The sequence below is a fragment of the Podarcis pityusensis genome, assembly GCF_964106645.2.
Source record: "Podarcis pityusensis genome assembly, chromosome: 11".
NCBI lineage: Eukaryota > Metazoa > Chordata > Lepidosauria > Squamata > Lacertidae > Podarcis > Podarcis pityusensis.
The window spans coordinates 54,050,552-54,077,136 of record NC_138036.1 but is presented as its reverse complement, the minus strand read 5'-3'; the positions used below and the strand labels follow the sequence as shown (position 1 = coordinate 54,077,136).

At 45.4% G+C, this 26,585-nt stretch overlaps 1 protein-coding gene and 1 long non-coding RNA gene across 9 annotated transcripts in view; one reads left to right on the top strand and one right to left on the bottom strand.

Annotated features, from left to right (window-relative positions):
• The first annotated feature begins 2,580 nt into the window (after positions 1-2,580).
• Positions 2,581-26,585, top strand: part of LOC308458380 — a 164,223-nt gene continuing 140,218 nt past the window's right edge. Inside the window, exons 1-2 of the long non-coding RNA XR_013977316.1 lie at positions 2,581-2,702; positions 2,743-3,001. This is a non-coding gene — a long non-coding RNA (uncharacterized lncRNA). The remainder of the gene's footprint in view (positions 2,703-2,742; positions 3,002-26,585) is intronic.
• The window catches only part of CNTNAP4 (contactin associated protein family member 4), a gene marked incomplete at its 5' end in the record, with an annotated part of 272,470 nt that continues 268,601 nt past the window's right edge, over positions 22,717-26,585 (bottom strand). For 4 of the 8 annotated variants that reach the window (XM_080972303.1, XM_080972304.1, XM_080972305.1 and 1 more), the window contains one exon: positions 22,717-25,567. In XM_080972303.1, coding sequence (XP_080828429.1) covers positions 25,374-25,567 — 194 coding nt within the window. In that variant the 3' untranslated portion in view covers positions 22,717-25,373. The other 4 variants (XR_013977143.1, XR_013977145.1, XR_013977144.1 and 1 more) reach the window with 2 other exon arrangements.

Genomic DNA, 26,585 nt, shown 5'->3' with positions numbered 1-26,585 from the left:
TGAGGCGAGGGGGTCTTGATTTGGATATCAGTCTAGCGTTATGACCTAATCATATTATGAGCCAAGTAATTACAAAATGTAGTACCATCCGTGGTAACAGGAAGATATTCATGGGCATCAAATAGCAAGGAAAGTAACCAGGCCACTGTTGTTTTCGCAGGGTGGGAAATTGGACTCAAACATCGTTTCTGCTTTTCTGGTTAAATCAATAAGAATTGAACTTCTTAAAGCAAATGAACTGAAAGCAACTGTTTTGTGTGAGGAGGAAAATATAGATTTACACATAAAGCTACTGAATAAGAAATGCACTCATCTTCACAAGAAAATATACAGCATGTATTCTGTGAACAGAGCTGGAGTAACCTGCAGACAGTCCTCGGGATCATGGCATATATATTTATCATGACACCACCATATTATCTATAGTTTTGCAGTTCAATTTTATGCTTGTTTACTCCAAAGCAAAGCCTCTTCTGTGTTCTATGGGACGAATGTGTGCTGTTGAGTAAACATGCATAAAATTATGCTGCAAGAGACGAAACGCAAGGTCAGATTATTGAAATCTTATCAGTAATTGAAAACTGTAATATATGATCACACTTATAATTGTGTGTCTTCAGTTATCTGAGTGAAAGAGAGAAGTGCCTTGTACATCAGTTTAGCACTACACAATCCAAACAATGCTATTTATTAAATGCCTTTAGGCTGCGATCCTCTACACCTGGATACAAGCCCAATTAGATGTTCTGAGAGTTACTTCAGAATGGACAGGTATGAGTTGTTTCTTTACTGAAGTAATATGGCCAGTTGTGATTTAAAACAAACCTGAGGGGAACTGCAGAACACTAAAAACTTCATAAACATGTGCTCTTTGTAGAACTCAGCAGTGAGTAGGATTAGGACAAAAGCAGAATTACTTGGCTTTGCTAGACAGTGGCTATGTTTCCACTTTCTGTTGAACTCTCCACCTGCCTACCAACCACCACTGGCTAATGGTGAATCCATTTTCAAGTATGGAACCTTATTTAGTAAAAAATTTTTTTTTAAAATAATATTTATTACTTTTCCAACAATCTAAACACTACAAAAACAATACAATACAATGCAAAAACACTACATAAGATTGACACATTAAACACATTAAACTAGCAAAACAAAACAAAAACAATAAAATAAATAAAACAATTTCATTATCCCATCTTTCATTCACTTCTTTCCACGACCTCCTCACACCTCCCTTTTTGTATTCCGCTTCTGTTAATTGTTTCAGCAATTCCTTTCCATCTTCCTCTGTTTTCTATCCTATAATTATCTTAACACATTCTAACCTTATTTTTTTCTTTAATACTCTATTAGTCTATTTATACTTAATTCCTTATAACATTTCTACTAAAGCTATATAACTTCATTCCAACATTTTTCTAACATTCATTAATTTTACAGTATTTCTGTAAATAGTCTTTAAACTTTTTCCAATCTTCTTCCGCCGACTCTTCTCCCTGGTCTCGGATTCTGCCAGTCATTTCCGCCAGTTCCATATAGTCCATCAACTTCATCTGCCATTCTTCCCGGGTGGGTAAATCTTGTGTCTTCCAATATTTCGCGATAAGTATCCTTGCTGCTGTTGTTGCATAGATAAAAAAAGTTCTATCCTTCTTTGGCACCAATTGGCCGACCATGCCCAGGAGAAAGGCCTCTGGTTTCTTCAGGAAGGTATATTTGAATACCTTTTTCATTTCATTATAAATCATCTCCCGGAATGTCTTAATCCTTGGGCATGTCCTCCAAAGGTGAAAGAATGTACCTTCAGTCTCATTACACTTCCAACATTTATTGTCAGGCAAATGATAAATTTTTGCAAGCTTGACTGGTGTCATGTACCACCTATAAATCATTTTCATTAAATTTTCTCTTAAGGTATTACATGCCGTGAATTTCATACCTGTGGTCCATAACTGTTCCCAGTCGGCCATCATTATGTTATGTCCAACATCTTGTGCCCATTCAATCATAGCTGATTTCACCGTTTCATCCTGAGTGTTCCATTTCAACAGCAAGTTATACATTCTTGACAAATTCTTAATTTTTGGATCTAACAATTCTGTTTCCAATTTTGATTTTTCCACCTGGAAACCAACTTTTTTGTCCAAATTGTATGCCTCCATTATTTGATAATAATGGAGCCAATCTCGCACTTTATTTTTCAATTTTTCAAAGCTCTGCAATTTTATTCTGTCTCCATCTTGTTCCAGAATTTCCCAATATTTCGGCCATTTGGCTTCCATACTGAGTTTTTTCTGTGCCTTCGCTTCCATCTTATTTAGTCAAAATAACAGCATCTCCAGTTAAGTGACGTCTGAATGCTTGGGGGGGAATTCCCAGATTTCCAGATGAAAACAACGGGGATGACAGAGACCATGGCTATGTGATAAATCCAGTTCCATGATTTATTGGGATTAAATAAAGCTGCTCACACAAATCGACTGTAGGAGGGAGAAACTTGCAGGACTCTTAGGAGCCTGATTCCACTCTTCATATTTAACTATCACTTGTGCAGATTGTTAAATCACCCTTTGTGGCATTTGCTTCCTAGGATGGGTCATAAGGAAAGGGTTAAAATAGGTGTGATGTCATTGGCCAGTGAGAATGCAAGAGGGGAATAAAAGTTAGAGTGGGAGGTTTTGAAAGTTAGTTGAGTTGAGGTTTGGGAGTTGAGGGTTGAGGTTTGGGAGTTGAGTTGAGGTTTGGGAGTTGAGAGTTGAGGTTTGGGAGTTGAAGAAGGAAGAGGGAGGTTTAGGTGTGGGTTGGTAGAGTTGTATTGTGAGAGAGTGAGAGGAATTGTTAGGTGAAGTCAGATAGGTAGTTGGAATAATCAGTTTGGAGTTGTTAGGAACTAAGAATAAGAAACTGACAAGAGAAAAATTAACTGTAACCATAAGCTTGTTCCTGCATTTAAAAATAAATTTGATTATTTGTTTATGTTAACAACTGACTGGACTCCGTGTGTCCCCGTGAGATACAGGGTGGTGGCAGCGGAAAAAGCAATTGCAGTGGCGGCACAGGGTCAATAGACCGTCAAACGTCCAGGGGCCCTGTGTGTGATCGCCACACCCTTGTCAGCAGCAGCAACGTGTTTTTTAAAATAGCAGGGGGAACACACACACACAGAGGGATGTCTTTAGCAGATGCGGCACTGGGGTGCAAATATCCACCCAGCGCCCCCAAATTACCATGGATAGTGGGGGGGGGGAGCTACACACTGCTAGCCATGGGGGGGGGGCAGCTTCCATCCTAAGCCTCTGCGGGGATTGATCTCTTCCCGCGGAGGCTTGGGAGGCAAGCTGCACGCCCGCCAGCCATATGGTTGACAGGGCGCAGCTGGCAGGCGTGCAGGTGAAGGGGAGGCCACCGGCAAAACCAGGCAGCTCCCCCACTCGCTGGGGTGCCCCATAGAGGCTGGCGCCCTGGCACAATGCACCACTAAGCTGTATGGAAAAGACGGCTCTACACACACACACACACACACACACACACACACACACAAGATCTAAGCATTCCCAGTAGTCATGCAATACTATTTGACTATTTTTATTTTTGAGGAGGTGACTAAAATGAAATATCTTGGGGGGATAGGGGAAAACATGGCTTGCTTGCTGTAACCCTGAAAGAGAACTACTCCACACTGCAAAATTTTGCTGTAATTTGATTTGTTAATTGTGTAAATGGAAAGATAGCAGCAACCCAGCCTAGGCACCGGGATGCTGGAGTCCCTCCCTCCCTTTGCTTTCCCCCTCTGGCTTAACCTCCCTGCTCATTTTATTTTCTATTTTGTGCTGTGTATGCAGGCATGAATGATGTGAACGTCTGGTGGTAAGTATGGAGTTATTTAACAACAAGGAACATTTTTAGAAGGTCAACGTTGTAAGGACAACATTGGAAGGGAGAGGACGATTGGGGAATGAATAGTAAAGATCAAACATGCAATATGGTCACCTCTATGGAACAACTTTTTTTGTGGATTGCTATATTATTATTTTAACGTTAAAAAATATCAGCATACATATGAATTTCTCTTCCCCATGATCATTACAAGCAAAGCTTTTGTTATTTCTGAAAGAGCATCTTTATTACATACTCTTTTTCCTTTGAGATCAAGCTGCATTGGGTCTCTTTCCTTTGCTTCCGCTATGGTGCATCTTCCAGCTATGTTACTATTTCGGAAAGCAGCAGGGAAGCCAAGCTTTTAAAATAAAAAGTGAAAACTGGTGTGTGTGCTTTTTTAAAATATATATATATATATAAAAATGATGAGACATCACAAAATTGCTACATTATAATGATGATACTTTGTTCTCAGTGAGAAAGAGCAGAGGGATCAGATAGCGTGGGACTTCCAAGGAACCCACCATAACCAAAGGTGACATTTGTCTGTTCTTTGTTCGTTTATAACTAGAAAAGCTGGGGATTAATTTGAAAATCACACTAGGCGGTGGATGGCTTTATATGGGTCTGCTTTGTCTTCAGGGTTTACCTTATACTGTCAAAGGAAGATGCAAATTCATCCAAAAACCACAAGGAAATGGAGGCCGCCTCTGGGGGTGACTGACTCATTTAAGTGGCCCGCTGCCCTGCCTCTTCCAAAGATATTGCCTGGTAACACAAGAGGAGGAAACCCCATGTAATCTCAGTGAGAAACAGTGCCCCCCCTTAATCATAGCAGCAGCTGAGATACTCTGAAAACCAGCTCTGCCTTCTATCCCTTACTGAGCTTTTAAAGGTAAAGGGACCCCAGACAGTTAAGTCCAGTCGTGGCCGACTCTGGGGTTGTGGCACTCATCTCGCTTTATTGGCCGAGGGAGCCGGCGTACAGCTTCCGGGTCATGTGGCCAGCATGACTAAGCCGCTCCTGGCGAACCAGAGCAGCTCACGGAAACGCCGTTTACCTTCCCGCCGGAGCGGTACCTATTTATCTACTTGCACTTTGACATGCTTTCGAACTGCTAGGTGGGCAGGAGCAGGGACCGAGCAACGGGAGCTCACCCCGTTACATACCAAAAAAAGCAAAATCAAAGATTCCAATAAGGCCATCAGCCACTAGGTACAAAATGTTATCCAAATGCCTATAAGAGTAAAATAAAAAAGGGCAACAACACATCTGTCAGGGGTTCAGGAGCAGAGGCAAGGGCAAGGGAGGAAACAGAGAGCGAGGGAGAGGAGGCAGAAGAAAAGATGAGCGATGACGACGACCCGAGATCTCCGAGTCTTTCCAGTGAATCAGAAGATTCACAGAAAGGAGCACCAGTGGCCAGGGCAAGGGGGGAGCCTAGGGGGACACCCCAGGAAGATAGAGCCAGAGGGGACTCAGAGGGGAGCAGTTGGAAATCAGGACCAGCGTCACCGCCAGAGAGCAGGGAAGAGGAAGGGCGCCAGGGATCAAGCGCTGGCAGCTCACAACAGGGGGGAGGGCACGAGTCAGGAGTGGCCACACCTCCATCGGGGAGCGAAGAAACGGTCAGACGGAAGGTGGAAGGTTGGGCGCGCGTGCCAAGTTCAAATGCACAGGAAGGTGGCGCAGTAGGCAGCCCGGAAAGGGAGCCAGGTCCTAAAGCCCGCCGAAAGGAGGGAGAAGAGTCAGGGGGGTCAGCGTCAGCGTCAGAGGAATCCCGGAAGGTAGAGACCCCGGGGGGCAGAGGGACCCAGAGAAGAACAGTCAGGCGGAAAAGGTGGAGCAAGGCTAGGATATTAAGTTGGTGTACAAGGGGCGGAGACTCAGATGGAGCTTCGCCGATCTAACCATGAGACGTAGAGTTGCACGCAGCAGCTTGAGAATGGAAACTGTAACTCAATAAAGACTTTTATTTAATGATCGCTGGCTAGCGTGATCCTCTGTGAGCTAGGATCTGGAAGCAGCTCTGACAGTAAGCTCCATCCCTGAATTGTGGGCATCTACGTCCTCGCGGAGAGGAGAGAAAGCGGGTGCCTACTAGCGAGCTCACGAACGGCAGACAACATGACGGCCGAACAGCAGATAGCGGAACTCAGAGAAGCAGTGACACGACTGAATGCCGAGGCTCTTGCATCCAGGAAGAGAGAGGAGGACGCAGCTGCCGCCTACAGGGATCTCCAGGTCAGGTTGGAAGTGCTTACGAAGCAAGGGCAACTGACACCCAAACCGGAGGGGATTGGGTTGGGGAGACGAACAGGCGGTCTGGTCTCTCACTTCGATGGGAATTTGCAACAGTACCCCAACTTTAGAGCAGATGTAATGTGTGCACTGCAACTGCTGAACAAAGACTTTAGAGATGAGCAAGAGAAGGTGGGATTCATCATGTCCCATTTGCATGGAGATGCTAAAGCATGGCTGCGCAATTTGTGGAGAGATAAGGATCCGGCGCTCCAGAATGCGGATGCCTTTATTAAAGCGATGGATGGGTGCTTTTTATCAAGCATTGACGTGGATCTTGCTCGGCAGCAGATACATGGACTGAAGCAAGGGAGGGCCAGCGTAAGGCAGTACCATGCCCGCTTTTTCGCTTTGGTCAGTGCCCTGGAATGGGACAGAGATTCGGCTCCTGTAAGAGACCTGTTTTGGGAGGGATTGCACGGCTCGGTTAAAGATGAAATTGCGAGGGGGGAGAGACCCCGGACCACGCAGGAGATCGTTCAGAGGGCGCTGGCGGTGGGGGTGCGGCTGGAAGGACGTCCGTGGAGCAGGGACGAAGGGCGTGGAGGGCGCGAACCAGCCAGGGGCTCCTCCTTCCTTCCCAGAGAAGCAGCGCGTGCGCAATCCACGCCTCCGCCAGGAGGAGGAGCGGAACCTATGGAGGTTGGAGGTGCAAGGGCTCAGTCAGCAGCCAGAGCCCTAGCACCGGCAGCAGTGAAAGCGAAGCCTCCTAGAGGGAACAGGAAGTGTTACATCTGCGATGATCCACAGCATATGGCGAAAGAGTGTCCCCAGAGGCTCCACAAGCACACTGCAGCCTCAGCAATGGTAACTGCAGCAACGCAGCAAGGACAACCACAGCAGGGAAACGACGGAGTCTGGTTGGAGGAAGAGGCACTGGGGCCCAACCAGACGTGTCAGTGAAGCAGTCCCCAGAGATTGTACAGCCCATGGACCCCCTCCCGCCCAAACCGGTAGTGAGGCTCACCGCGTCGCTCCAGCTGCCCAATGGAATCACCATGGACGTGCCAATCACCATTGACTCCGGAAGCAATGCGGACTTTATAGGGCAGGACTTTGTCGACCGGCACGCTATACAGTTGCTGCCTGCCACGCTGCCCCTGCAGGTTGTCACGGTGGATGGCAGGGAGCTGCTAGGGGGGCAAGTGGTGAAGCAGACGCCACCAATGGTGATGCGACTTGGGAATCACAGGGAAATCATCAGCTTCAATGTCACTCAACTATCGGACACGCCCATTGTATTGGGCATGAGTTGGCTGGACAAGCACAGCCCGACGCTGGCTTGGTACCAGAGGCAGCTGACCTTCGGCTCTTCCTTTTGCGCTGAACACTGCATCGTGCCCAGGCAGGAAGGAGGGGAAGAGGAGTCGCAGCTGCAGCTAGGCACGCTGCAAGCGGTTCCCCACAAGTACGCAGAATTTTTGGAGGTTTTCTGCGAGAAGGAGGCAGACAGGCTACCCCCCCACAGACCATATGACTGCAAAATTGACCTGCTGCCGGGGGCGGCGCTGCCCAAAGGGAAGCTGTATTCCATGTCTGAGGACGAACTGCAGGAACTCAAAGAGTTCATAGATCATAATTTGGAGCGCGGTTTCATCCGAGAGTCCAAGGCAGCGGGGGGCAGTCCGGTATTCTTTGTTAAGAAGCGGGACACGCCCCAAAAAAGACTTGTAGTGGACTTTCGCATCTTGAACAGTGTGACCAAGCCATCGGACTTCCCCATGCCCCGAATCGACGACCTCCTCGCAAAGGTACGGAAGGGCAGAGTGTTCACCAAGTTGGACCTGCGAGGGGCATACAACCTCATTCGCATGCGGGAGGGAGATGAGTGGAAGACAGCCATGTTCACGCCCCTGGGCACCTACGAATATAGAGTTATGCCTTTTGGATTGCAAAATGGCTCCCACGTTTTTCAAGCTTTCATGCATCACGTGTTGGCGGGGCTCCTCTACAAGACGTGCGTCTGTTTCTTGGATGACATCCTGATCTTTTCGGAATCGCAGCAGGAGCATGACAGACACGTCAAGGAAGTGCTGAGCAGGCTACAGCAACATAGGCTTTACGCCAAGCTGGAGAAGTGCCAATTCGACGTGACGGAGGTGGATTTCCTGGGCTACAAGTTGTCTGATAACGGGCTCGCCATGGACAGCGCCAAGGTCCGAGCAGTGTTGGATTGGAAAAGCCCACGCAACCGGAAGGAGGTCCAACGGTTTGTCGGCTTCGCGAACTTCTATCACAAGTTTATCAAAGGCTTTGCGATGGAGACAGCGGCCATCACGGACACACTCAGCTCCAAGAAAAAGAAGTTCATCTGGACAGAGCAGGCGGAGCAGTCCTTTCAGGCACTCAAGCGTCTCTTCGCGTCGGAAGAGCAGCTGCTTCATGTCAACCCCAGCAGGCCGATGAGGGTGGAGACAGACGCTTCGGACAGAGCCGTGGGAGCAGTCCTGCTGCAGAAAGACCCGCAGGGGGTTTGGAGGCCGGGAGCGTTTTACTCAAGGAAGCTCAGCAAGTCCGAACAGAACTACACCATCTGGGACAGGGAGTTGCTGGCCATTCATGCAGCGTTCAAAGCGTGGAGGCACTTCCTGATCGGCGCCAAGCACACGGTGCAGGTCTGCACGGACCACAAGAATCTAGAGCACTGGCGCACGGCACAGTTCCTGAACCAGAGGCAGATACGTTGGGCTGAGTTCTTTGCGAATTTCGACTTCCGAATAGAGTATGTCCCGGGGGACACCAACATCATGGCGGATGCTCTCTCCCGTAAGCCACAGTATCTAGAGGAGGCAACGCCAGCGGCCGCCATGCACATCTTCGCACCGACAGTGTGGGCGTGCGCGGCGGCGACAGTTGACCTGGATGCGGTGCGACGAGCGTTGCAGGATGACTCCTTCGCGCAAGCAAAGATGGCAGAGGTGCACAGGGGCACGGCAGCGACCGACGAGTTCCAGCTGCGAGATGGTTTGCTCATCCGTAAAGGGGCCATCTACGTGCCGGGAGACGAACTTCGCGCCAAGGTACTGCAGCAGCTGCACGACGCGCCCACTGCCGGGCACTTTGGCAAGGAGAAGACGGTGGAATTAGTAGCCAGAGACTTCTGGTGGCCCGGAATGAGAGGGGAAGTCGCGGACTACGTGGCGAGGTGTGACACCTGCCAGAGGGCCAAACCAGTGCACAGACCGCCGGCCGGACTGCTGGAACCGCTGCAAACTCCGTTCGAACCATGGGAGAGAGTGGCCCTGGACTTTGTCACGGATCTGCCCAGCTCGAGGGGAAAGACGGCTGTGCTGGTGGTGGTGGACTTGTTCTCCAAGATGGCACATTTCATTCCGTGTGCGAAGGTGGCCACGGCGGAACAAACCGCCAAACTGTTCATAGACCACGTGTTCAAGGTTCACGGTCTGCCGCGGTCTATTCTGTCCGACCGAGGGCGACAGTTCATCTCGAACTTCTGGCAGAGGCTGATGGGCTTCCTGAACGTCAAGATCAACCTGGCGTCGGCTAGACACCCGCAGACCAACGGGCAAGCGGAGCGGGTCAATGCCATCATGCAGCAGTACCTGAGATGTTATGCGAATCAACAGCCTGCGACGTGGGTGGATTACCTGCCTCTCGCCGAGTTCGCCTACAACAACACGAAGCACGTGTCCACGGGGGTCACGCCGTTCTTCGCCAACAACGGGAGGCACCCCAGAACCTTCCCGGGACTGGAAAGAATGGGGGAGGGGGAGCCGCAGACAGCAGATGCGTTCGCGTCGGAGTTGCAGGAGGTCCACGATCAGCTGCGGCGGCACTTGGAGCTGGCTAAACACACATACAAGGTACAAGCGGACAAACACAGAAGGGTTGGCGAAGAGATCCATGTGGGAGACTGGGTCTGGTTAGCAGCCCACGCAGTGCCGGCCAGGTCGTTGGCGAAGAAGAAACTAGGGCATAAACAACTGGGGCCCTACCAAGTCGACGAACGGGTCAACCCGGTGGCTTTCAGGCTGGCTCTTCCGGAGGGTTCCAGAATGCATCCGGTGTTCCACAGATCGGTGCTCACTCCCTACAAGGCACCTCACAGGTTTCAGGAACCAGGAACGGCACCGGGTCCGCTCCGAGAGAGAACCGGGCAAGGGGGAGTGGCACAGGAGGAGCGCTTCAACGAAGTCACGGAGATTTTGGACTCCAGATGGGGGGAAGAGGGGGTAGAATACCTTCTCGCCAAGGAGGGCACCCCGGCCAGTGCCAACAGCTGGGTGCCGGGCTACGCTTTAGACGAACCTCTGCTCAAAGAAGAGTTTCATGCCCTCTTCCCACATAGGCCAATGCCAGCAGACTTTTTCGACGACTGGCTTTTCACGCCCACGCTTTCAGCCAGCACGTTCCGGGGGTTCGACTCGGACGAGGAACCGACACGAGACGCCCGTTCCCCGGAGGGGTCACCCTCGGGATCTGCTTCAGAACCCTCGTATTGGTGGGATGATCGACCAGAGGAGCAGTTCCGCAGAAGGTGGCTGGAGGGTCCAGGACGAGCAACGTCTCCAGAAGGCAACGAGGGAGAGACGGACATGGACGTTTTCGGGGACGACCCGGGTTTCGAGCACAGCGGCACAGAGATGGAAGCGGAGGTGACCGTCGTCAACGAGAGCAGGGAGGAAGAACCGGAAGACTTCGGATGGCGGCCCGCCACGGGAAGCGAACTGTATCCGACATTCGTCCCCCTGACACGGCAGCACCCAGATCCCGCACCGGAAGGAGGGGAGGGGGGAAGAGGGGGCTTCGAGGGGGGGATGGATGTCAGGGGTTCAGGAGCAGAGGCAAGGGCAAGGGAGGAAACAGAGAGCGAGGGAGAGGAGGCAGAAGAAAAGATGAGCGATGACGACGACCCGAGATCTCCGAGTCTTTCCAGTGAATCAGAAGATTCACAGAAAGGAGCACCAGTGGCCAGGGCAAGGGGGGAGCCTAGGGGGACACCCCAGGAAGATAGAGCCAGAGGGGACTCAGAGGGGAGCAGTTGGAAATCAGGACCAGCGTCACCGCCAGAGAGCAGGGAAGAGGAAGGGCGCCAGGGATCAAGCGCTGGCAGCTCACAACAGGGGGGAGGGCACGAGTCAGGAGTGGCCACACCTCCATCGGGGAGCGAAGAAACGGTCAGACGGAAGGTGGAAGGTTGGGCGCGCGTGCCAAGTTCAAATGCACAGGAAGGTGGCGCAGTAGGCAGCCCGGAAAGGGAGCCAGGTCCTAAAGCCCGCCGAAAGGAGGGAGAAGAGTCAGGGGGGTCAGCGTCAGCGTCAGAGGAATCCCGGAAGGTAGAGACCCCGGGGGGCAGAGGGACCCAGAGAAGAACAGTCAGGCGGAAAAGGTGGAGCAAGGCTAGGATATTAAGTTGGTGTACAAGGGGCGGAGACTCAGATGGAGCTTCGCCGATCTAACCATGAGACGTAGAGTTGCACGCAGCAGCTTGAGAATGGAAACTGTAACTCAATAAAGACTTTTATTTAATGATCGCTGGCTAGCGTGATCCTCTGTGAGCTAGGATCTGGAAGCAGCTCTGACAACATCAAACACTTTATTTAATTCCTCAACAGCTTAGAGATCAGTATTGCTGAAAAGTGTTGCAGAGTGTTGAGCGTTATCAACTGAGAGCATCTTCCACAGAAGCTTCAATGAAATGATTATGAGTGCCGATGTAGGTACGAATTTTGGTGTTGTTGTTGATCAACAGTAGTATTCAGTGGCTAATTGAACTAATTATGTTGCAACGCTGACATAGTCACCAAGTGTCATTGATCCACAAACTATAGGAGAAAGTGAAAGGGCCAATATTATTGAATTATTGATTTTTGAAACTGAGCCTCATTTCCGAAGTAATGAAAATCAAGTAGGCAGAGCTAGTATCTTAGTGTGTATTCATGATTACTTGAAAATATATCAACGTCAAGTTGGCAAGGGCAAATGACTAAATAGCTGTCATATCCTAACAAAGAGATTTCCTTCCGTCTTACCTAATTGTCATGTGTGCGCATGCAAGAGCACATTTATAATTCTGAAGGAATAGAGTGAATGCCAAACCACCATTGGGTTTGTATTTATGTGGAACGTACAGTTAGTTCACACTAGTATTGAAAGCCCTAAACAACTCATGGCCCAAATATCTGAAACATTAGAAGTTGTGGATCAGGTTGCTTCCTATTGGAATTGGCAAAGAACAAATTATTCAAGCTTCCCTAACTGATCATCATTCACACATTCAGTGTATGCACAGAGAAGTGGGCTTATATGTGTGTGGTGATTATCATTTGCACCAATCAATGCAAAGTTCATGTAATTTTTCCCTATGCAGAAGTGTGACTTTGTTGGAAATCAATTATGTTAGAAGTGAGCCTCGTTTAATACATATTCAGAGAAACGCTTTTTGAAATCTTAGAGATTGGTGCTTTGTGCTATTGTAACACTGCCTAGCCTTGATATCTAGGCTTTCAACTTCAAAGCGTTCTACAAATAATAATTCACTAAACTTCATAAATCACAAGCATTATTCTGTATATCATTTGAATGGATCAGAAAGGAAAGAGTGGAAAGGTTAATGGTTTTATCAAGTTACAACATCAGGAACATAAAAACTCTGAAGTACAAGGTGCATTTCAAAAACTGTTAAGAATCACGGCAATTACTCGAAGTACTTAGAAGCAAGGTTTTGTCAAAGCTCAATACTGTCTTGAGGTTCATATTCATAACTAGTTCTTCTTGGATCAGCCTAGAAGATGCTGGATGCTTTCTGTGTCAATTACTGTCAACTCCAACATGGTTGCTGCAGGGTGGGAGGCATCAGGGATAAGTGGCTTTGCTCAGAGTTCCTATCATTATTGTAACCTTGCAGTACATTACAAAGAAGAGGAAAATTACAGCATTTTAGAGTTCGTTGATACCCTAAGAAAGGAAGCTCTTGGGTTTAATTATATGCCAGGATTGCAAGAGCTGTGAGTGTACCTCCCAACACTGGAGAAAGAAGGAAAAGGGAATCAAAATTGCCTGTGTTTGAATAAGTACAAATGGTTCGGTGCAAGACCCTCTATTGATGCCACTCCAAACCATTTCAGAACATGACCATTATTAGTCTGGTCGTAGCTCTGGTCTGTTGCTCGATTCCTTGCCCTTGTTTCACACATGGGTAGGAAAAAATATTGGTGTCAAGGGATCTTGGAAGAAAAGAGATCTAGCCCAGATTTCTCTGTGAAATTGATGCCATCAGGGCAGGATTTTGGGGCAGAAGTCCAGAGTCCCAATCAGCAGAATGAAAAGAAGGCCCACTCCACATAGTAGAGCTGGCTTACTACATTTTGAAGTTACAGGTAGGTAGCCATGTTTGTCTGCCGTAGTTGGAACAAAATAAAAAAAATCCTTCCAGTAGCACCTTAGAGAGCAACTCAGTTTGTTATTGGTATGAGCTTACATGTGCATGCGCACTTCTTCAGATACCTGACTTCCATTTTATGCAGCTCAATGTGGTGCCTTCCATAGTTCTAGTTACAGGTAGGTAGCCATGTTGGTCTGCCATAGTCGAAACAAAATTAAAAAAATCCTTCCAGTAGCACCTTTGAGACCAACTAAGTTTGTTATTGGTATGAACTTTCATGTGCATGCACACTTCTGAAGAAGGTATCTGAAGAAGTGTGCATGCACACGAAAGCTCATACCAATTAACAAACTTAGTTGTTCTCTAAGGTGCTACTGGAAGGATTTTTTACATTTTGAAGTACTCAAAGTAATTTCACACTACCATCTAAAGAGTTTGCATGCATGCATGAGTTTATATGTGTGTGTCAGACCATTATAGCCAAAATGATGTAAGCAACCATCAAACTGCTAACCTAACAAGCTAGTTTTCTATAAGCAGGGATTTTGCTTGTTTGTTGTTGCACAGAGGAGCTTTCAGTTTTGTGGGCCCTGCCTACAGACTGGAGTGGCACAGCTCAGACACAGGTTTATCACGTCAGTGCAAATTAGGCTTTGACCTAGGGCTTCAATTTTGAATGCATTCATTTAATTCATTGCAAAAAAAAAAAAAAAAAAAAATTAAACAAAACCCGGCACCAAAAATTGCAGTCCACCCAGTGTACCCCCAACTCTGCTTCATTTTTATTTCTAGGGATGGACGTACAGGCAAGGGAGTCCACCATATTTGACTGCATGTTAAAGCTAGTGCCAAACTTCTGTGGAGGAGGAGACCTCTTTCCAGATCCAGACTGAGGTGCTGGAGAAGGATTGGGAAACCTCTCTATGCATATTGTAGGCAAACCTATAGACATATTCAGAACTCAAGTGACCACATATGTATTTTGTGCTTAGTTATGACCATCTCTCACCAAAAATCAGGTCCTCCCTTAAAGAGGGCACGTATTGCGGTAAGTTCTGGACAACCAACACCCTGTGTTTTGGGTGGGTATGTTTGGACAGCCACAACACCCGATTGGTAGGCCCCTCGAAGCTGGGTGCAATCTGGCCAATGGGACGCAGTCCAAACAGTTTGAGGGACCTATTTATGCCCATGCACGTGACCCAGAGCTTTCTCTTTCAGCACGTGCATTCGGAACACCCGCCCACCTCTCCCTACTTTTAGGGCTTGTTGCGCTTGACCTTGCTATGCCGTCGTGTGTCATCTGTCATTGGGACAGGGGCATGGCAGGAATTTCCCCCACTTGGCTGATTGACTGTTGCCATTTGGGTTTCGCCTGCCGCGTAGCAAATCATCACAACTTGTAAGGTTGCGGATAGGCTCTGGTTCAAGTGATAGGGATGGGAGAACGCTCTCGCCATCCCTATGTGAACGGTATTCCGTTAAAGGAGTCCAGGGATTCCATGGTTTGGTCAACCCCTGAGAGGGGGTTGTGCCCGTGCATGAGTCCATGGGGACTCATGGCGGAGTTAGCCCGTTCCCAGCTTTCCGCTTATCCAGGTGTTCACCCTTGGCTGACCTATGCTGGAATCCTGGGTCAACACTACCTGCATGGCAGGGAGCTAGTCAAACCAGAGCCTATGCAACCATTTACTTTCTGTAATCAATAAAGTTGTGCCCTAAATTCTGCCAAAAACCAAAACCAAAATTTGAGTCATGCGTGAATTTATTTAGGGGGGAGTTTTCTGGGTCTGAACATGCAAAAAGAATGTCTGAATTGGCATTGGCTATTGGGAAGAATTGTTACTCATATTTTATTTTTAAATAACCCTAATCTAACATGTTCCATACCTTGTACAAAAGAAGAAGAAAAGAAGAAAAGTTAGGTTCATTGATACCCACATTAAACTGATGCTGTGTCACAACTGGTGACTAAAAATCATTATGAAAATGAAATCCACTACTAAACAAATGCACCTCTGAGGGACAAGTTAAAGAAAAATTATCTGACTTATTTTCTCCACCTTCTGCCCTCTCTATTATTGGATTCATTAAATCATGTGTCTAAAATGTCAAAGAAAATGAGAAAGAAAACTCTGAGAGGTCTGCAGAGCCATCATACTGTTTATCCTTTTATTTAATACTAATTTCTGAAATCTTTCCCCCCCCCCTTTCTGCCTGAGAATGCTCAATCTCATTAAATGATCAGAAACACCAGGGATTCGTTTGTGCTTTCTGCAGCCAAATTAAGGCTTCTTTAATAAAATACTGAACAGTTCAATTAAACGGGAGTTTGCCTGCTCTGGTACGGCACTCGGGAGAGGATGAGCTGTGCTTTTTAACAAGAAAGATTTTTCATCCTTAACGCAACCTTTTTGCGCAGCAACAGTTCTGTTTCTCCATGCTAAACTGCTAGGCACGAAGCAGGAAGTGTGGACATACACTCTGTATCACCAGGCCCTCAGGACCACTCATGTTCAGGATTTCGTTGAGTCTGGGCAACAAGATACTGTTTATACAGTTTGGGACTCACAGAAGACACCTTCCCCAACCTCAACTCTCCTGAAATCTCCTCCACTGGCTATATAATGCTAAAGCGTGTTCTCCCTAACAGAGAGCACGTGTTGCGGTTGGGGGATACAAGCCACCCTGCTGTTGCTGGGCAGATTTGGGATGAACCCAAGCCATTAAGTGGTTAAAATTGGGTTGCTGGGGAGTTTTGATTGTTGCCAATTTGGAGGAGGCGTCAGAGTCTTTAAATACAGGATGCCCAACGCTGGGCGTCCTCTTGGCCGTTTTGCACCGGATCACCCGCCCACCCTCCCTTTTATAGGGGGGGTTTCTTGATCGCTTGACCTTGCTATGCCTGTCATGGGGTCATCTGCCTTGGAGCAGGGGCCTGGTAGGAATTTTGCCATCTGGCTAATTGGCTGGTGCCATTTGGTTTCTGCCTACTGCGTAGCAAATCGTCACAACTTGTAAGGTTGGCGGTTAGGCATTGGTTAAAATTGGTTGGTGAAGGGGTAAGTGCCTACCCCTCCAATGGTGGTGCGGAAAGGGAATTCCGTTAAAGGAATCCAGGGGCTTGCCATTCTTTTCGTCCTTGTCCCTGGAATCGGACTTGGGCCGTGCAAGCCCCACAGGAACATGAGGGTGAGAAGTGAGGGACTGATACCCAGCTTCATTTTCTCACCCAATACTTGTTTCCCACGCTGGCTTCCGTTGGAGTCCGGAAGGCCAGCTCTGTCCCTGGGGGCAAGGACAGATAGTCATAACCAATGCCTAAGCAACCACTCACATTTTTTGTATTTTTAATAAAGTTGTGGCCAAAATTATGCCAAAAACCTTAAACAAAAATTGATGTGTGAATTTTTTTGGGGTGGCATTGTGGGACTCAACACGCAAAAGGTTTTGGGTTAAGACATGCCTGGGAGCCATAGATCTGGGCACTTTCTTGACAGTTAGCTGTGGGTGGTAAGGTATTTAACCTGGAGGCAAACACACGGCAGACCCTAATGCATGGGCAGGCAAACTAAGGCCTGGGCATCCGCACAACATGACCAGTCCAACAAATCATTGCTTCAACACTGGTGATCTTTGCTTCTTCCAGTACACTGGCATTAGTTCGCCTGTCTTCCCAACTGAAGTGTAAGTAGGAAATCACATTCAAGCTCCAGCTTGCTTATAGAATGGTAGATACTTGATAACTTCAGTTATCAAGGAATGATGATGGGCATTGTGTATTGAATAGTATCATTAGGAGGCCCTCTTAAATTAGTCACTTACCAAATTGCACTCTTTTTTCACAGCTTTCTCCAAGCAGTTAATTAATTAGTATTAATAAGCTAATTGATATTAATTTCCTACACCTTTGTGCAAATTAATTGAAACAAACAATGTAGTTTATTGTACAAAACTCACGTATACATGTACAAAACTCACATATACGTACATTAGTAATGGATATGACCTCTGCTATTTTTAAGCAGCATTTGAACATGGTTTGGCATGGAGTCTACTAGTTTTGAACAGTCGATTGTTGATTGTTGATTTTCGGATCCCTGTACCACACTTGAATCAGCGCCTGAATGAGCTTCTCCATAGTCGTACAGTCTACAGCACGGAGGCGACTTTTGCATATAGCCCACAAATTCTCAGTGGGATTTACGTCCAGGGAATTCCCTGGCCAATCAAATACTTTGTCATGAATTTCTTCACCACTTTTGATGTGTGACAGGGGCTAGGTCCTGCTGCAATATCCCAGTACCATCAGAATACCTCTTTTCCAGCTCTGGAATAACTCTCTTTCGTAGAACCTCAATATATTGTGGTGAGCGCATCATTCCTTCTATTGGCTGCAGGCTTCCAACACCATAATGATCAACTGACTTATCATGCTTGTTTTGAGTACAGGATTACGAGTAAGATAGAAAACATGCTTTGTTTCAATTAATTTGCACAAGGGTGTACCCTGGCTGTGGGTAAGTAAATTTCTTTCTTGGGGGAAATGAGTCCCCAGTTTCCTCTATTTTTATATGCTTATTTGTTTTGTTGTTGGTGAAGTAACAGCTATTCCAATGATATTAAAAACTCTTGTGTGTAGGAATGCCATGTGCATACATGCGTAGGACCTCATATGTGCCCAAAGCACAGGTGACAAGATGTGGCCATTGGACACAAATTTTGGCTCCTTTCCCATGTTGTTTGACCATGTGGGCTGAGTCATCATGTTTTAAATATTGCACTTAGGTTGCATTTATACACCCCAATCCAGTCTGTCTTAACATTGTTTTCATCTTGACAAATATTGGCTAGAACATCACTGTAGTTAGGTTCACAGCTGTGCAAGTATTCAACTATCACCCGTGTCTCTATGGGAGATCAACTAGTGGATAATTATTATTTTTATTCCAGAGGCGGTAATATAATAAAAAGTAATTTGAAGCTTAAATAGGGAGCTCCACTGGCTGAATAAAAGGACTAATAGATAAGCAATTATTGTTGCTTTGGTCATGGGATTGTTCAGCCATGTACACAGTACAACACTTTCATTTAAATACTACTAACAGGAAATGGTAATGTGTTCCATCCATGAAATGAATGGAGCAGCCTCTCCATAGAAAAGTACCACGTTTATATCAATGCATGGTTTGGTTTAAGGAACATCTTTTTATGAAAGAACTCCATCTCTCGTCATCATGGGGGCTCTCCAACCACCAGAGACCAACCTCTATACAACACTTTTTCTCAGGTAAGATGGACAGTTAAGTCCAGTCAAAGGCAACTAAGGGGTTGTGGCACTCATCTCGCTTTCAGGCCGAGGGAGCTTGTGTTTGTCCACAGACAGCTTTCTGGGTCATGTGGCCAGTATGACTAATCCGCTACTGGTGCATGGAGGACCGTGACAGAAGCCAGAGCGCACAGAAACGCCATTCACCTTCCCACCGCAGTGGTACCTATTTATCTACTTGCACTGGTGTGCTTCAAACTGCTAGGTTGGCAGAAGTTGGGACAGAGCAACGGGAACTCACCCCATTGCATGGATTTGAACCGCCGACTTTCTGATCAGCAAGCCCAAGAGGCTCGGTTCTGATCAGCAAGCCCAAGAGGCTCGGTGGTTTAGACCACAGCGCCACCCACGTCCCATGTCTCTCAGATAAGAACTTGCCTACTAACTGGCTTGATCAACCAGTTTAGTAAGGTTTTATGCTGTGCTGGATATTTTTCTTGAAATGTTCTAAATTGTGGGAATAGGGATAGACACATCTGGATTGTGAAAAAAATTGCCAAAGTGTGAATAAAGCAATTTGAAGGCAATTTTCAGCTGTCCTCCTTAAGTTAACCAGTGTAGGATTCTAGATGTTATAAAGGCCTTAAGACATCCCTATTGGGTGCAGTCAGGATTACTGCTGATGAATACCTGGCTGGCCAAAAGAGTGATGCATTTCAAAAGGTTTCTATGTGAGATGGAGGAATTTTAACCACATCAGAGTAACCAACTGGATATGAGCAGCAGCAACAATGAGAAGTTAAGACCACAGCACAAAGCTTCATGTACATCCTACCCATATGCTTTGGGCCTCACACAATTTCGCCTGTTAGCAGAATGTACACCACAAACAATACATGGCTGTAAGTGCGCCAGTTCAGCTCAGTTCAAAAGTGTAAAGAACCACACTCACTAGCATGTCGTGTGCACGTCTATGTTTTTTTACTGTTTGAAAAAGGAAGAATCATCGTATCATCCTCAGTACTTTTAATACAAATTCTTGAAAAAATATTTTCCTCACTTTATTTGAAAAACTGATTGTTTATTAACAGAGAGGCAATAAGTTACAAACTGGAGCAAAAAGATCTGGGGAAGGACAGGGATGGTCTGTGATGGATCAGTGCAGTTTGGAGCCACCATTTTGTAGGTCCAGTTTTCAGTGTGGCCTTTGGGAAGTGCCATTGCAGAGTGGAGGTAGGGGCTCACATGATGGAATCAGTCCATACAAAAAGCAAGAACATAAGAACTTTGAACTAGCTAAGTTAGAATCCTTCTCTCCAACACACCAGTTTTCTATGGCAGATTATTATTATGATTATTATGATTATTATTTCGTATGGAGAACTTTCGATCATATAAGCATCAACCATAGTCTGAAATGGTACAGTCCAAACGCAGCTTTACAAGCCTCAGTGTGAATTTGGCCATATATATTGATAAATGAAGACGCAAAAGAGCAGCTGCTGCTGCTTCGCTTCCTCTGAATTTGTAGGTGTCATATAGGCAAATTCTGAACCTTGAGCCCACCTGACAGATTTGCGCACATGCAGAAATATCCAAGAAAACCTTGGGAGATGAAGAAGAGAAAATGGCTATTGGGACACATCTGATAATTTGACAAGGCATTTATAGAAAAGCCTTTGTCAGCATGTACTGACGTTCCCCAGGTCAACCTAGAACATTATTTACAGTCTTTCCATTAACATATGCCCAAAGGTAACAGGCACTTCTAGTTTCACCTGGGCCCATTGAAACACGTTCATCTTTTAGATCTGGCCTGTAACATATGCATTCATAGGTAGACATATGCGCTTGTGAACTCTGACTTTCAAAATATGAATGGGCATTAGCTTCCTGTAAGAAACTGTTATTTTACACTATACAACTATAGACAAATAAGCATTCAATCAAACTAGATCTTCTAGACTCCTTCAAATAAAACCAAAAAGGTATCCTTTCCCCCCCTACCAACAATATGTGATATCCTTTAGACTTTCTCTTTCTTTCTTTCTTTCTTTCTTTCTTTCTTTCTTTCTTTCTTTCAAAAAATCTATACTCTCTGGCACAAGATGTAGGGACTCTCCTGGTACATTTTCTTTCCTTTATGAAAAGTACCCAAACAATGTAATCCCATACATGTCTACTTAGAAGTAAATCCAATTTTTAAAAAGGCCTTACTTCCAGGTCAGTGTTTATAGGATTTCCACCAAAGGAATATTTGCAGTACAATCCTACACATATCAACTCAAAAGTAAGTCCCATTGAATCCAATGTGGCTTACTGCCTGGTAGGTGGGTTTAGGATTGCAGCTTTAAATAACCATTCCTTAAGACATAAAAATGAATTTTTTTAAAAAATGACATGAACTTCAGATATATAAGAGATCAGAGGGAAATGATGTAGTAAATCAAGTGTAGATTTTCATCTTATTCACACTTGAGGTTTTTTTTTACAAAGAATAATGTAGAAGGTGCCTTTGAAAGTTGGTAAAATGGCAACAACAATTTTAAGTGCCTGGCCTTTAAGGGACAACAATCTGATTGGATATTTTTAGTGACAGATTCTCACTCTCAGGGGGGAAAGTGTGTTTGTGTGAGAGAGATTGAGAGTGAAAGAGATTGATTTAACACAATTTAGTCACAGCAGCAATATAATAACCTTGAATGAATGCTTCTGGAAACAATGAGGAACCTAAGCTCATTCCCTAAAATGAACAGACCTGGGGCTGGCACAATGGTCTGAGTTCTTTGGACATGTAAGAGAAGTGGATCCAAGCAAAACGGAATAATAATAGCAAAACGGAAGCATGAATGACATCAAGGTGGCAGGATGATAATCAAAGAAATAAGATCAGAGTTAACCATCGAGCTGATAGGGTTTGGCTGCAAGTGTACTAGCACATTCAAGTATCATGAATTAATTGTATATGCTGGATATGGGACAATTCTAGACAAGCAACAGATGCATCAGCGAGAACTTCAGCCTTGGAAAAAAGGGCAATGTTAGTCTGTTGCAGCAAAAGCATATGGCAACTTCAAAATGAGTAACACATTTTGATTGTGACATGTTTTGTCATGCATCCATCTGATGAAGCTGAGTCTGGCTGGAAAAATCTTTTGCCACAATATGTTTGTTAAAGGTGGATATAGGCTAAAGTTGATACAGTATATTGATATGAATGGGATTTAAGGTGTCATTTCTCTGTTAGCTGTGAGTTCTCCTCCCACACCATTGGCTGAGCTGCTGTGATGTCATAATTTCATAAATGATCGGTCAGTAAAACCATCAGAGCAGCTTCTGTGAAGGATATGAAAAGTCAGTTTGGTTGGGAGAGAAAATTTGGGGCAGGTCGGCAGGTTACAAGGAGTCCTGTGTTGCTGTTGGGAAGAGCAAAAACAAAACAAAACAAAACAAAACAAAATGAGTTCTGTTAAAGGAGAAAGGTGGAATTTGAGGAACTGAATGGGACAGGGGCCTAGGGTATGAAATTCCAGACGAGAAGATATAGAAAGACGGAAGGATATAGAAAGAGGGCACAGTTGACTTAGAAGTTATCTCACTCTCTCTGTGTGTGCTCACACACAATGCTCAGGACAGAAAAGAACAGAAAAAGCACCCTCATCTTACGTAGGACTGAGGAAAACCACACACAGGGCTGAAATGTTAGTGGATAGGCAATGGCACTTTGGAATCTGGGGAATTTATGACCAATGAGGTGTTGATGAAGGCCTGCGTTTCATGTTTATTCCAACAAACCGTGGTTTTTTGGGGGGTGCAAGTATTCAGCTTTGATATAAATTAATTTCATAATTAGGAACATGATACACACATACTAGTTCCAAGAAAAACACAAACCACCTTCAGCTATTTGGGGGGGGGGGAGATGTTCTTCAATGTTTATGCATTCAAGAACCCAACCAATTGTTTGGCTTTCTGTCATGTTTCTCATAGTAAGTAAGCCCATTTAGGGGCAACCTGGGAGTTCATAATGATGAATACTGCACAGAAGGGCAAGTCCAGACCACATATACTATTGTAGTTAAGATTGCTAGTGTCCAAACTTTGGGACAGGGCAAGATGAAGAGAGAAAGAGCTAGGTCTAAAATTTGGGGACTGCTGAGGCAGAGAGTCAAGAAGTTACTATAGGTCAGTACCTTGCTTTCTATGCATAATGCTTAACCGTTAACCCATATTCTGTTACTTTTGTATAATGAAATTTCATTCACACATATCACTAGTGACATAGGAGCTGTTCAACCTTAGGAGCTTGCATACTAATGAAATTTGCACCTGACTACTGGCATCACATGCCAATGGTCCCTTCCCATCCAATTTTTCTTTTCTGGGAGAAAGGCAGTCAAGTGATAGTTGTAAGGTGCTGTGAGACTCAAACTGGGGACTTTTGTCAGCTGGGTCTAGGGCCAACCCTGTGTCATCAGGGCAACTCTCATAATGACGTAGTTATTAGCTTGTTTCTGCTGTGTTGCAGAGGTGGCTAGAGGTGGTACTCATCAGCTCAAATGAACCAAGGTGATTTAAGGAACCGACAGATGTCTAACTGGCTCTGTATAATGTTGATCCAAGGCTGGTTCCTTAATCTGAACAACTCATGGTTGTGAGTGGCCACACAGAGTGTCCTGCCTTGTCTGCTCCACAACCTGATGACAACAGCATCTTAGATCATGTAACTGGCTTCATCTGGACTCACAGTTGCTGCATTTTGTATTTTACCTTTAATACGTCTGATCTGTATCATTTGCCTCTGACTGCTGGCACTGGCAGTGGCCCTGTCTGCAAGTTTCCAGTATTCAGACACATATTGCTCCAATCTGGGATTTTACCATAGTGATGGAGTTTCCAACAGTGCTAGCAGAATTTGCAACTACAACCTTGGTCTCTAAAGAATCTAAAATCTTCCTAACACAGCTTTCAGATAATGAAAAGCTTGAAATATTCACTCTTTCTCTCTCTCTCCTAAATAAATTCTAGAACCTTGCTCGCCTTTTGTGGTTACCATGTTTTTGCAAAAAAATGCATGGAAGGTTGTAACCTGCTGCTACCAATACAACCTGCCTGCAAATATAGGTCAAAAGATATTGTTACAACATACAGGCATGCTTTTGCTCAGAGTTAAGCTCTGGCTTCTTAGAAAATGAAACTTCATTCAGTTGAGGCACTGAAAAATCATCTCAGCATGAGTTACAACCAAGCTGACACTCACAGTTTGTTATGAGATCACTGCTCATCAAGCAAGGTTTGCCAATATGGCATCCATAGGCACTAGTGTGCCTGCCAGTATCTCCTATGGCAACTGTGAATGGTCACAATAATTATCCCTCAAAATCCACAATACACAAGAGATGGGCTGCTCTTGCTGCTCAGTTCCTGTTTGCACTGGCTCAGCCTTCTCCTCCTTGAACACACCCCCTTAAATATTCCCCCATTTCATTGGCTCTCCATCCTGACATCTGCTCTGAACAGAGAAGATGTGCAAATAACTTCTCCATTAGATTGGGTGTGGAGGCAGCTAATATAGCTGCCTTTCTTCACCACAGATGGGGTGATTGATGGGAGGAAAACATGAACACACCGTTTCGTGGTCCTGCCTTTTTTGACTTCTCCTTGGGTTGTGGTAGCCATTATGTCACACACACACACCCCATTTTGAGACACGCTAAACCATTCACAGCAGCCATTTTGTGTCTGGCACCCATGGCACTTTATCAAAATGTTGCATGTGCCCACTGGCCGCCCCAAAATTTGGCAACCCATGCTGTAGATGAACTGTGTTCTATGTTCAGTCTCAGTATTCCTCAGAGAGTAATACACTTTGACTTGGGGGCAAAAATGATGCAGAAGACAGCATGGGGTTGTGTTTTGTGTGTGTGTGTGTGCATCTTAAACTACAAACACTGGAACTGGTCAGCCATGAATGGAAACAACATATTCAATATCAGTAATTTGAGCTGATTGCTGGAAAGTAAGTATTATATCAGGTTCAGAATCCAATGCAGACGTAGGCACTCTCAGACAATATTAATTCAATGGTCTCAATCAACTGTGCTGGACTCTGCTTTGGATTGTAACCCAAATGGTTAAAGGAAAACATTACAGTTCATTTGAGCAACATTCCTGAAGAGCTGGGGTGGGGGATAAGTGGAAAGGAGGGGAGGAAGAAACAAAACTGCGTTACGATTTCCCCCATTCAAAGCCCATGTTCAGAATGCACTTCCGTTCTAGAAAGTCACAGCAGAACAGCCGAAAACTACCAACAATGAAATTGGTTACAATATCTAATTCACTGTTACATAAAATGCATTTACGTTATAATAGCTAAGGAATGCATGTCATTTAAAGAGGCCTCCCATCGCAATCAGTGAAACTGAACATATGCAGTTTAATAGGTTTCAGAGCCATTTTGCTTGTCCTTCGAGTGCAACAGCGTTTAAATTTTTATTTTTGTCCGTTGAGAGCCCCTGGCTTAGCAAGGAAGTCACATCATTGATATTATTAATAAACTATATCATAAATGTGAATCAGAAGAAGTACTCCTTTTGACTTTCGTTGACTGTGTTTTGCATGCTGAGTTCACTTTTCAGGGCGGTCTCAGCACTGTCCTCCTTTTCTGATCCTTTCACCTCCTTTTTTTTATATACACTCTTTTTTTTATAAATCCGTACAGCTATGGCAGCAATGCAAAGGAGGATGAATATCACAACGGCTATCACACCTGGGGGAGAAAGGAAAGAACAAAGTGAGAAGTCATGTTACATCAGTAATAAAAATACGGACTTTTAATAATTTCTGCAGCCCTCCTTAATGCATGAAGTGTTTTTATCCCCACTGCAAACCTGCGAGGTCACTTAAGCTGAAGAAAGAACTTGCCCAAGGTCAACTAGTGACCTCAGTGGGGTCTGAACCAGGAATCTTCAGTTATGCCAGCTGTCCCACAACAATAGATGACTAGGGATAATATTTTGCTGTTGAGAATCAACACATCATTCACAACTAGATAGTGAAGGCATTATTATAACAGACCTTACTACAAATTGATATGGCTTCCTGTTAGTGGGAGCACCTGTACTCTGAGAACGGTCGCTTGTTCTTTTGCTGCGTTCATTAAACAGTTCTGTTAGTGGTAAGAGACTGCTTTCTCTTTGTACTGCTTATCTACGGTCAAGCGGCGAGGAAGCTGAGCCCCTGAAGCCTGACAATGCTTTGCCCAGTCCTAATATGCTTCATCCTGTCCTATTCATTGCTATGGGATTGGTGTTAGGTTTCTGTTATGCCACTAGGCAGTTCTTGGTGCAGGTAATGTTGACTTAGTGTAGCTTAATTCCTGCATTTCAGCTCCCGAAGAAGTCCGTCCTGGTTTGTCCTCACTTCAGATGTTCAGCAATGCCTGTCCTTCCTTCCTTCCTTCCTTCCTTCCTTCCTTCCTTCCTTCCTTCCTTCCTCACAAATCCTGCTAGGTTATGGAACCTGTAAGACTGTACAGGGAAGAAAAAGCTGGGAGAGCTATACACAATTGATTTTTAGCCAGTCAGCTGCACAAGCATAGAACACATGTTTCAGGAGTCTAATCCCATGTAAATGTTACAACTAATATTGTTTAGAATGAGAAATAAAGCAATATATGTTTACGGTTGCCCAATGATTAGAAGTTTAGCCATCATTATTTGGGACAATGTGCTTTAATATATGTTGTTGTCTTTCTGTAAGCCAGGGATGGAGAACCTGGAATCCAG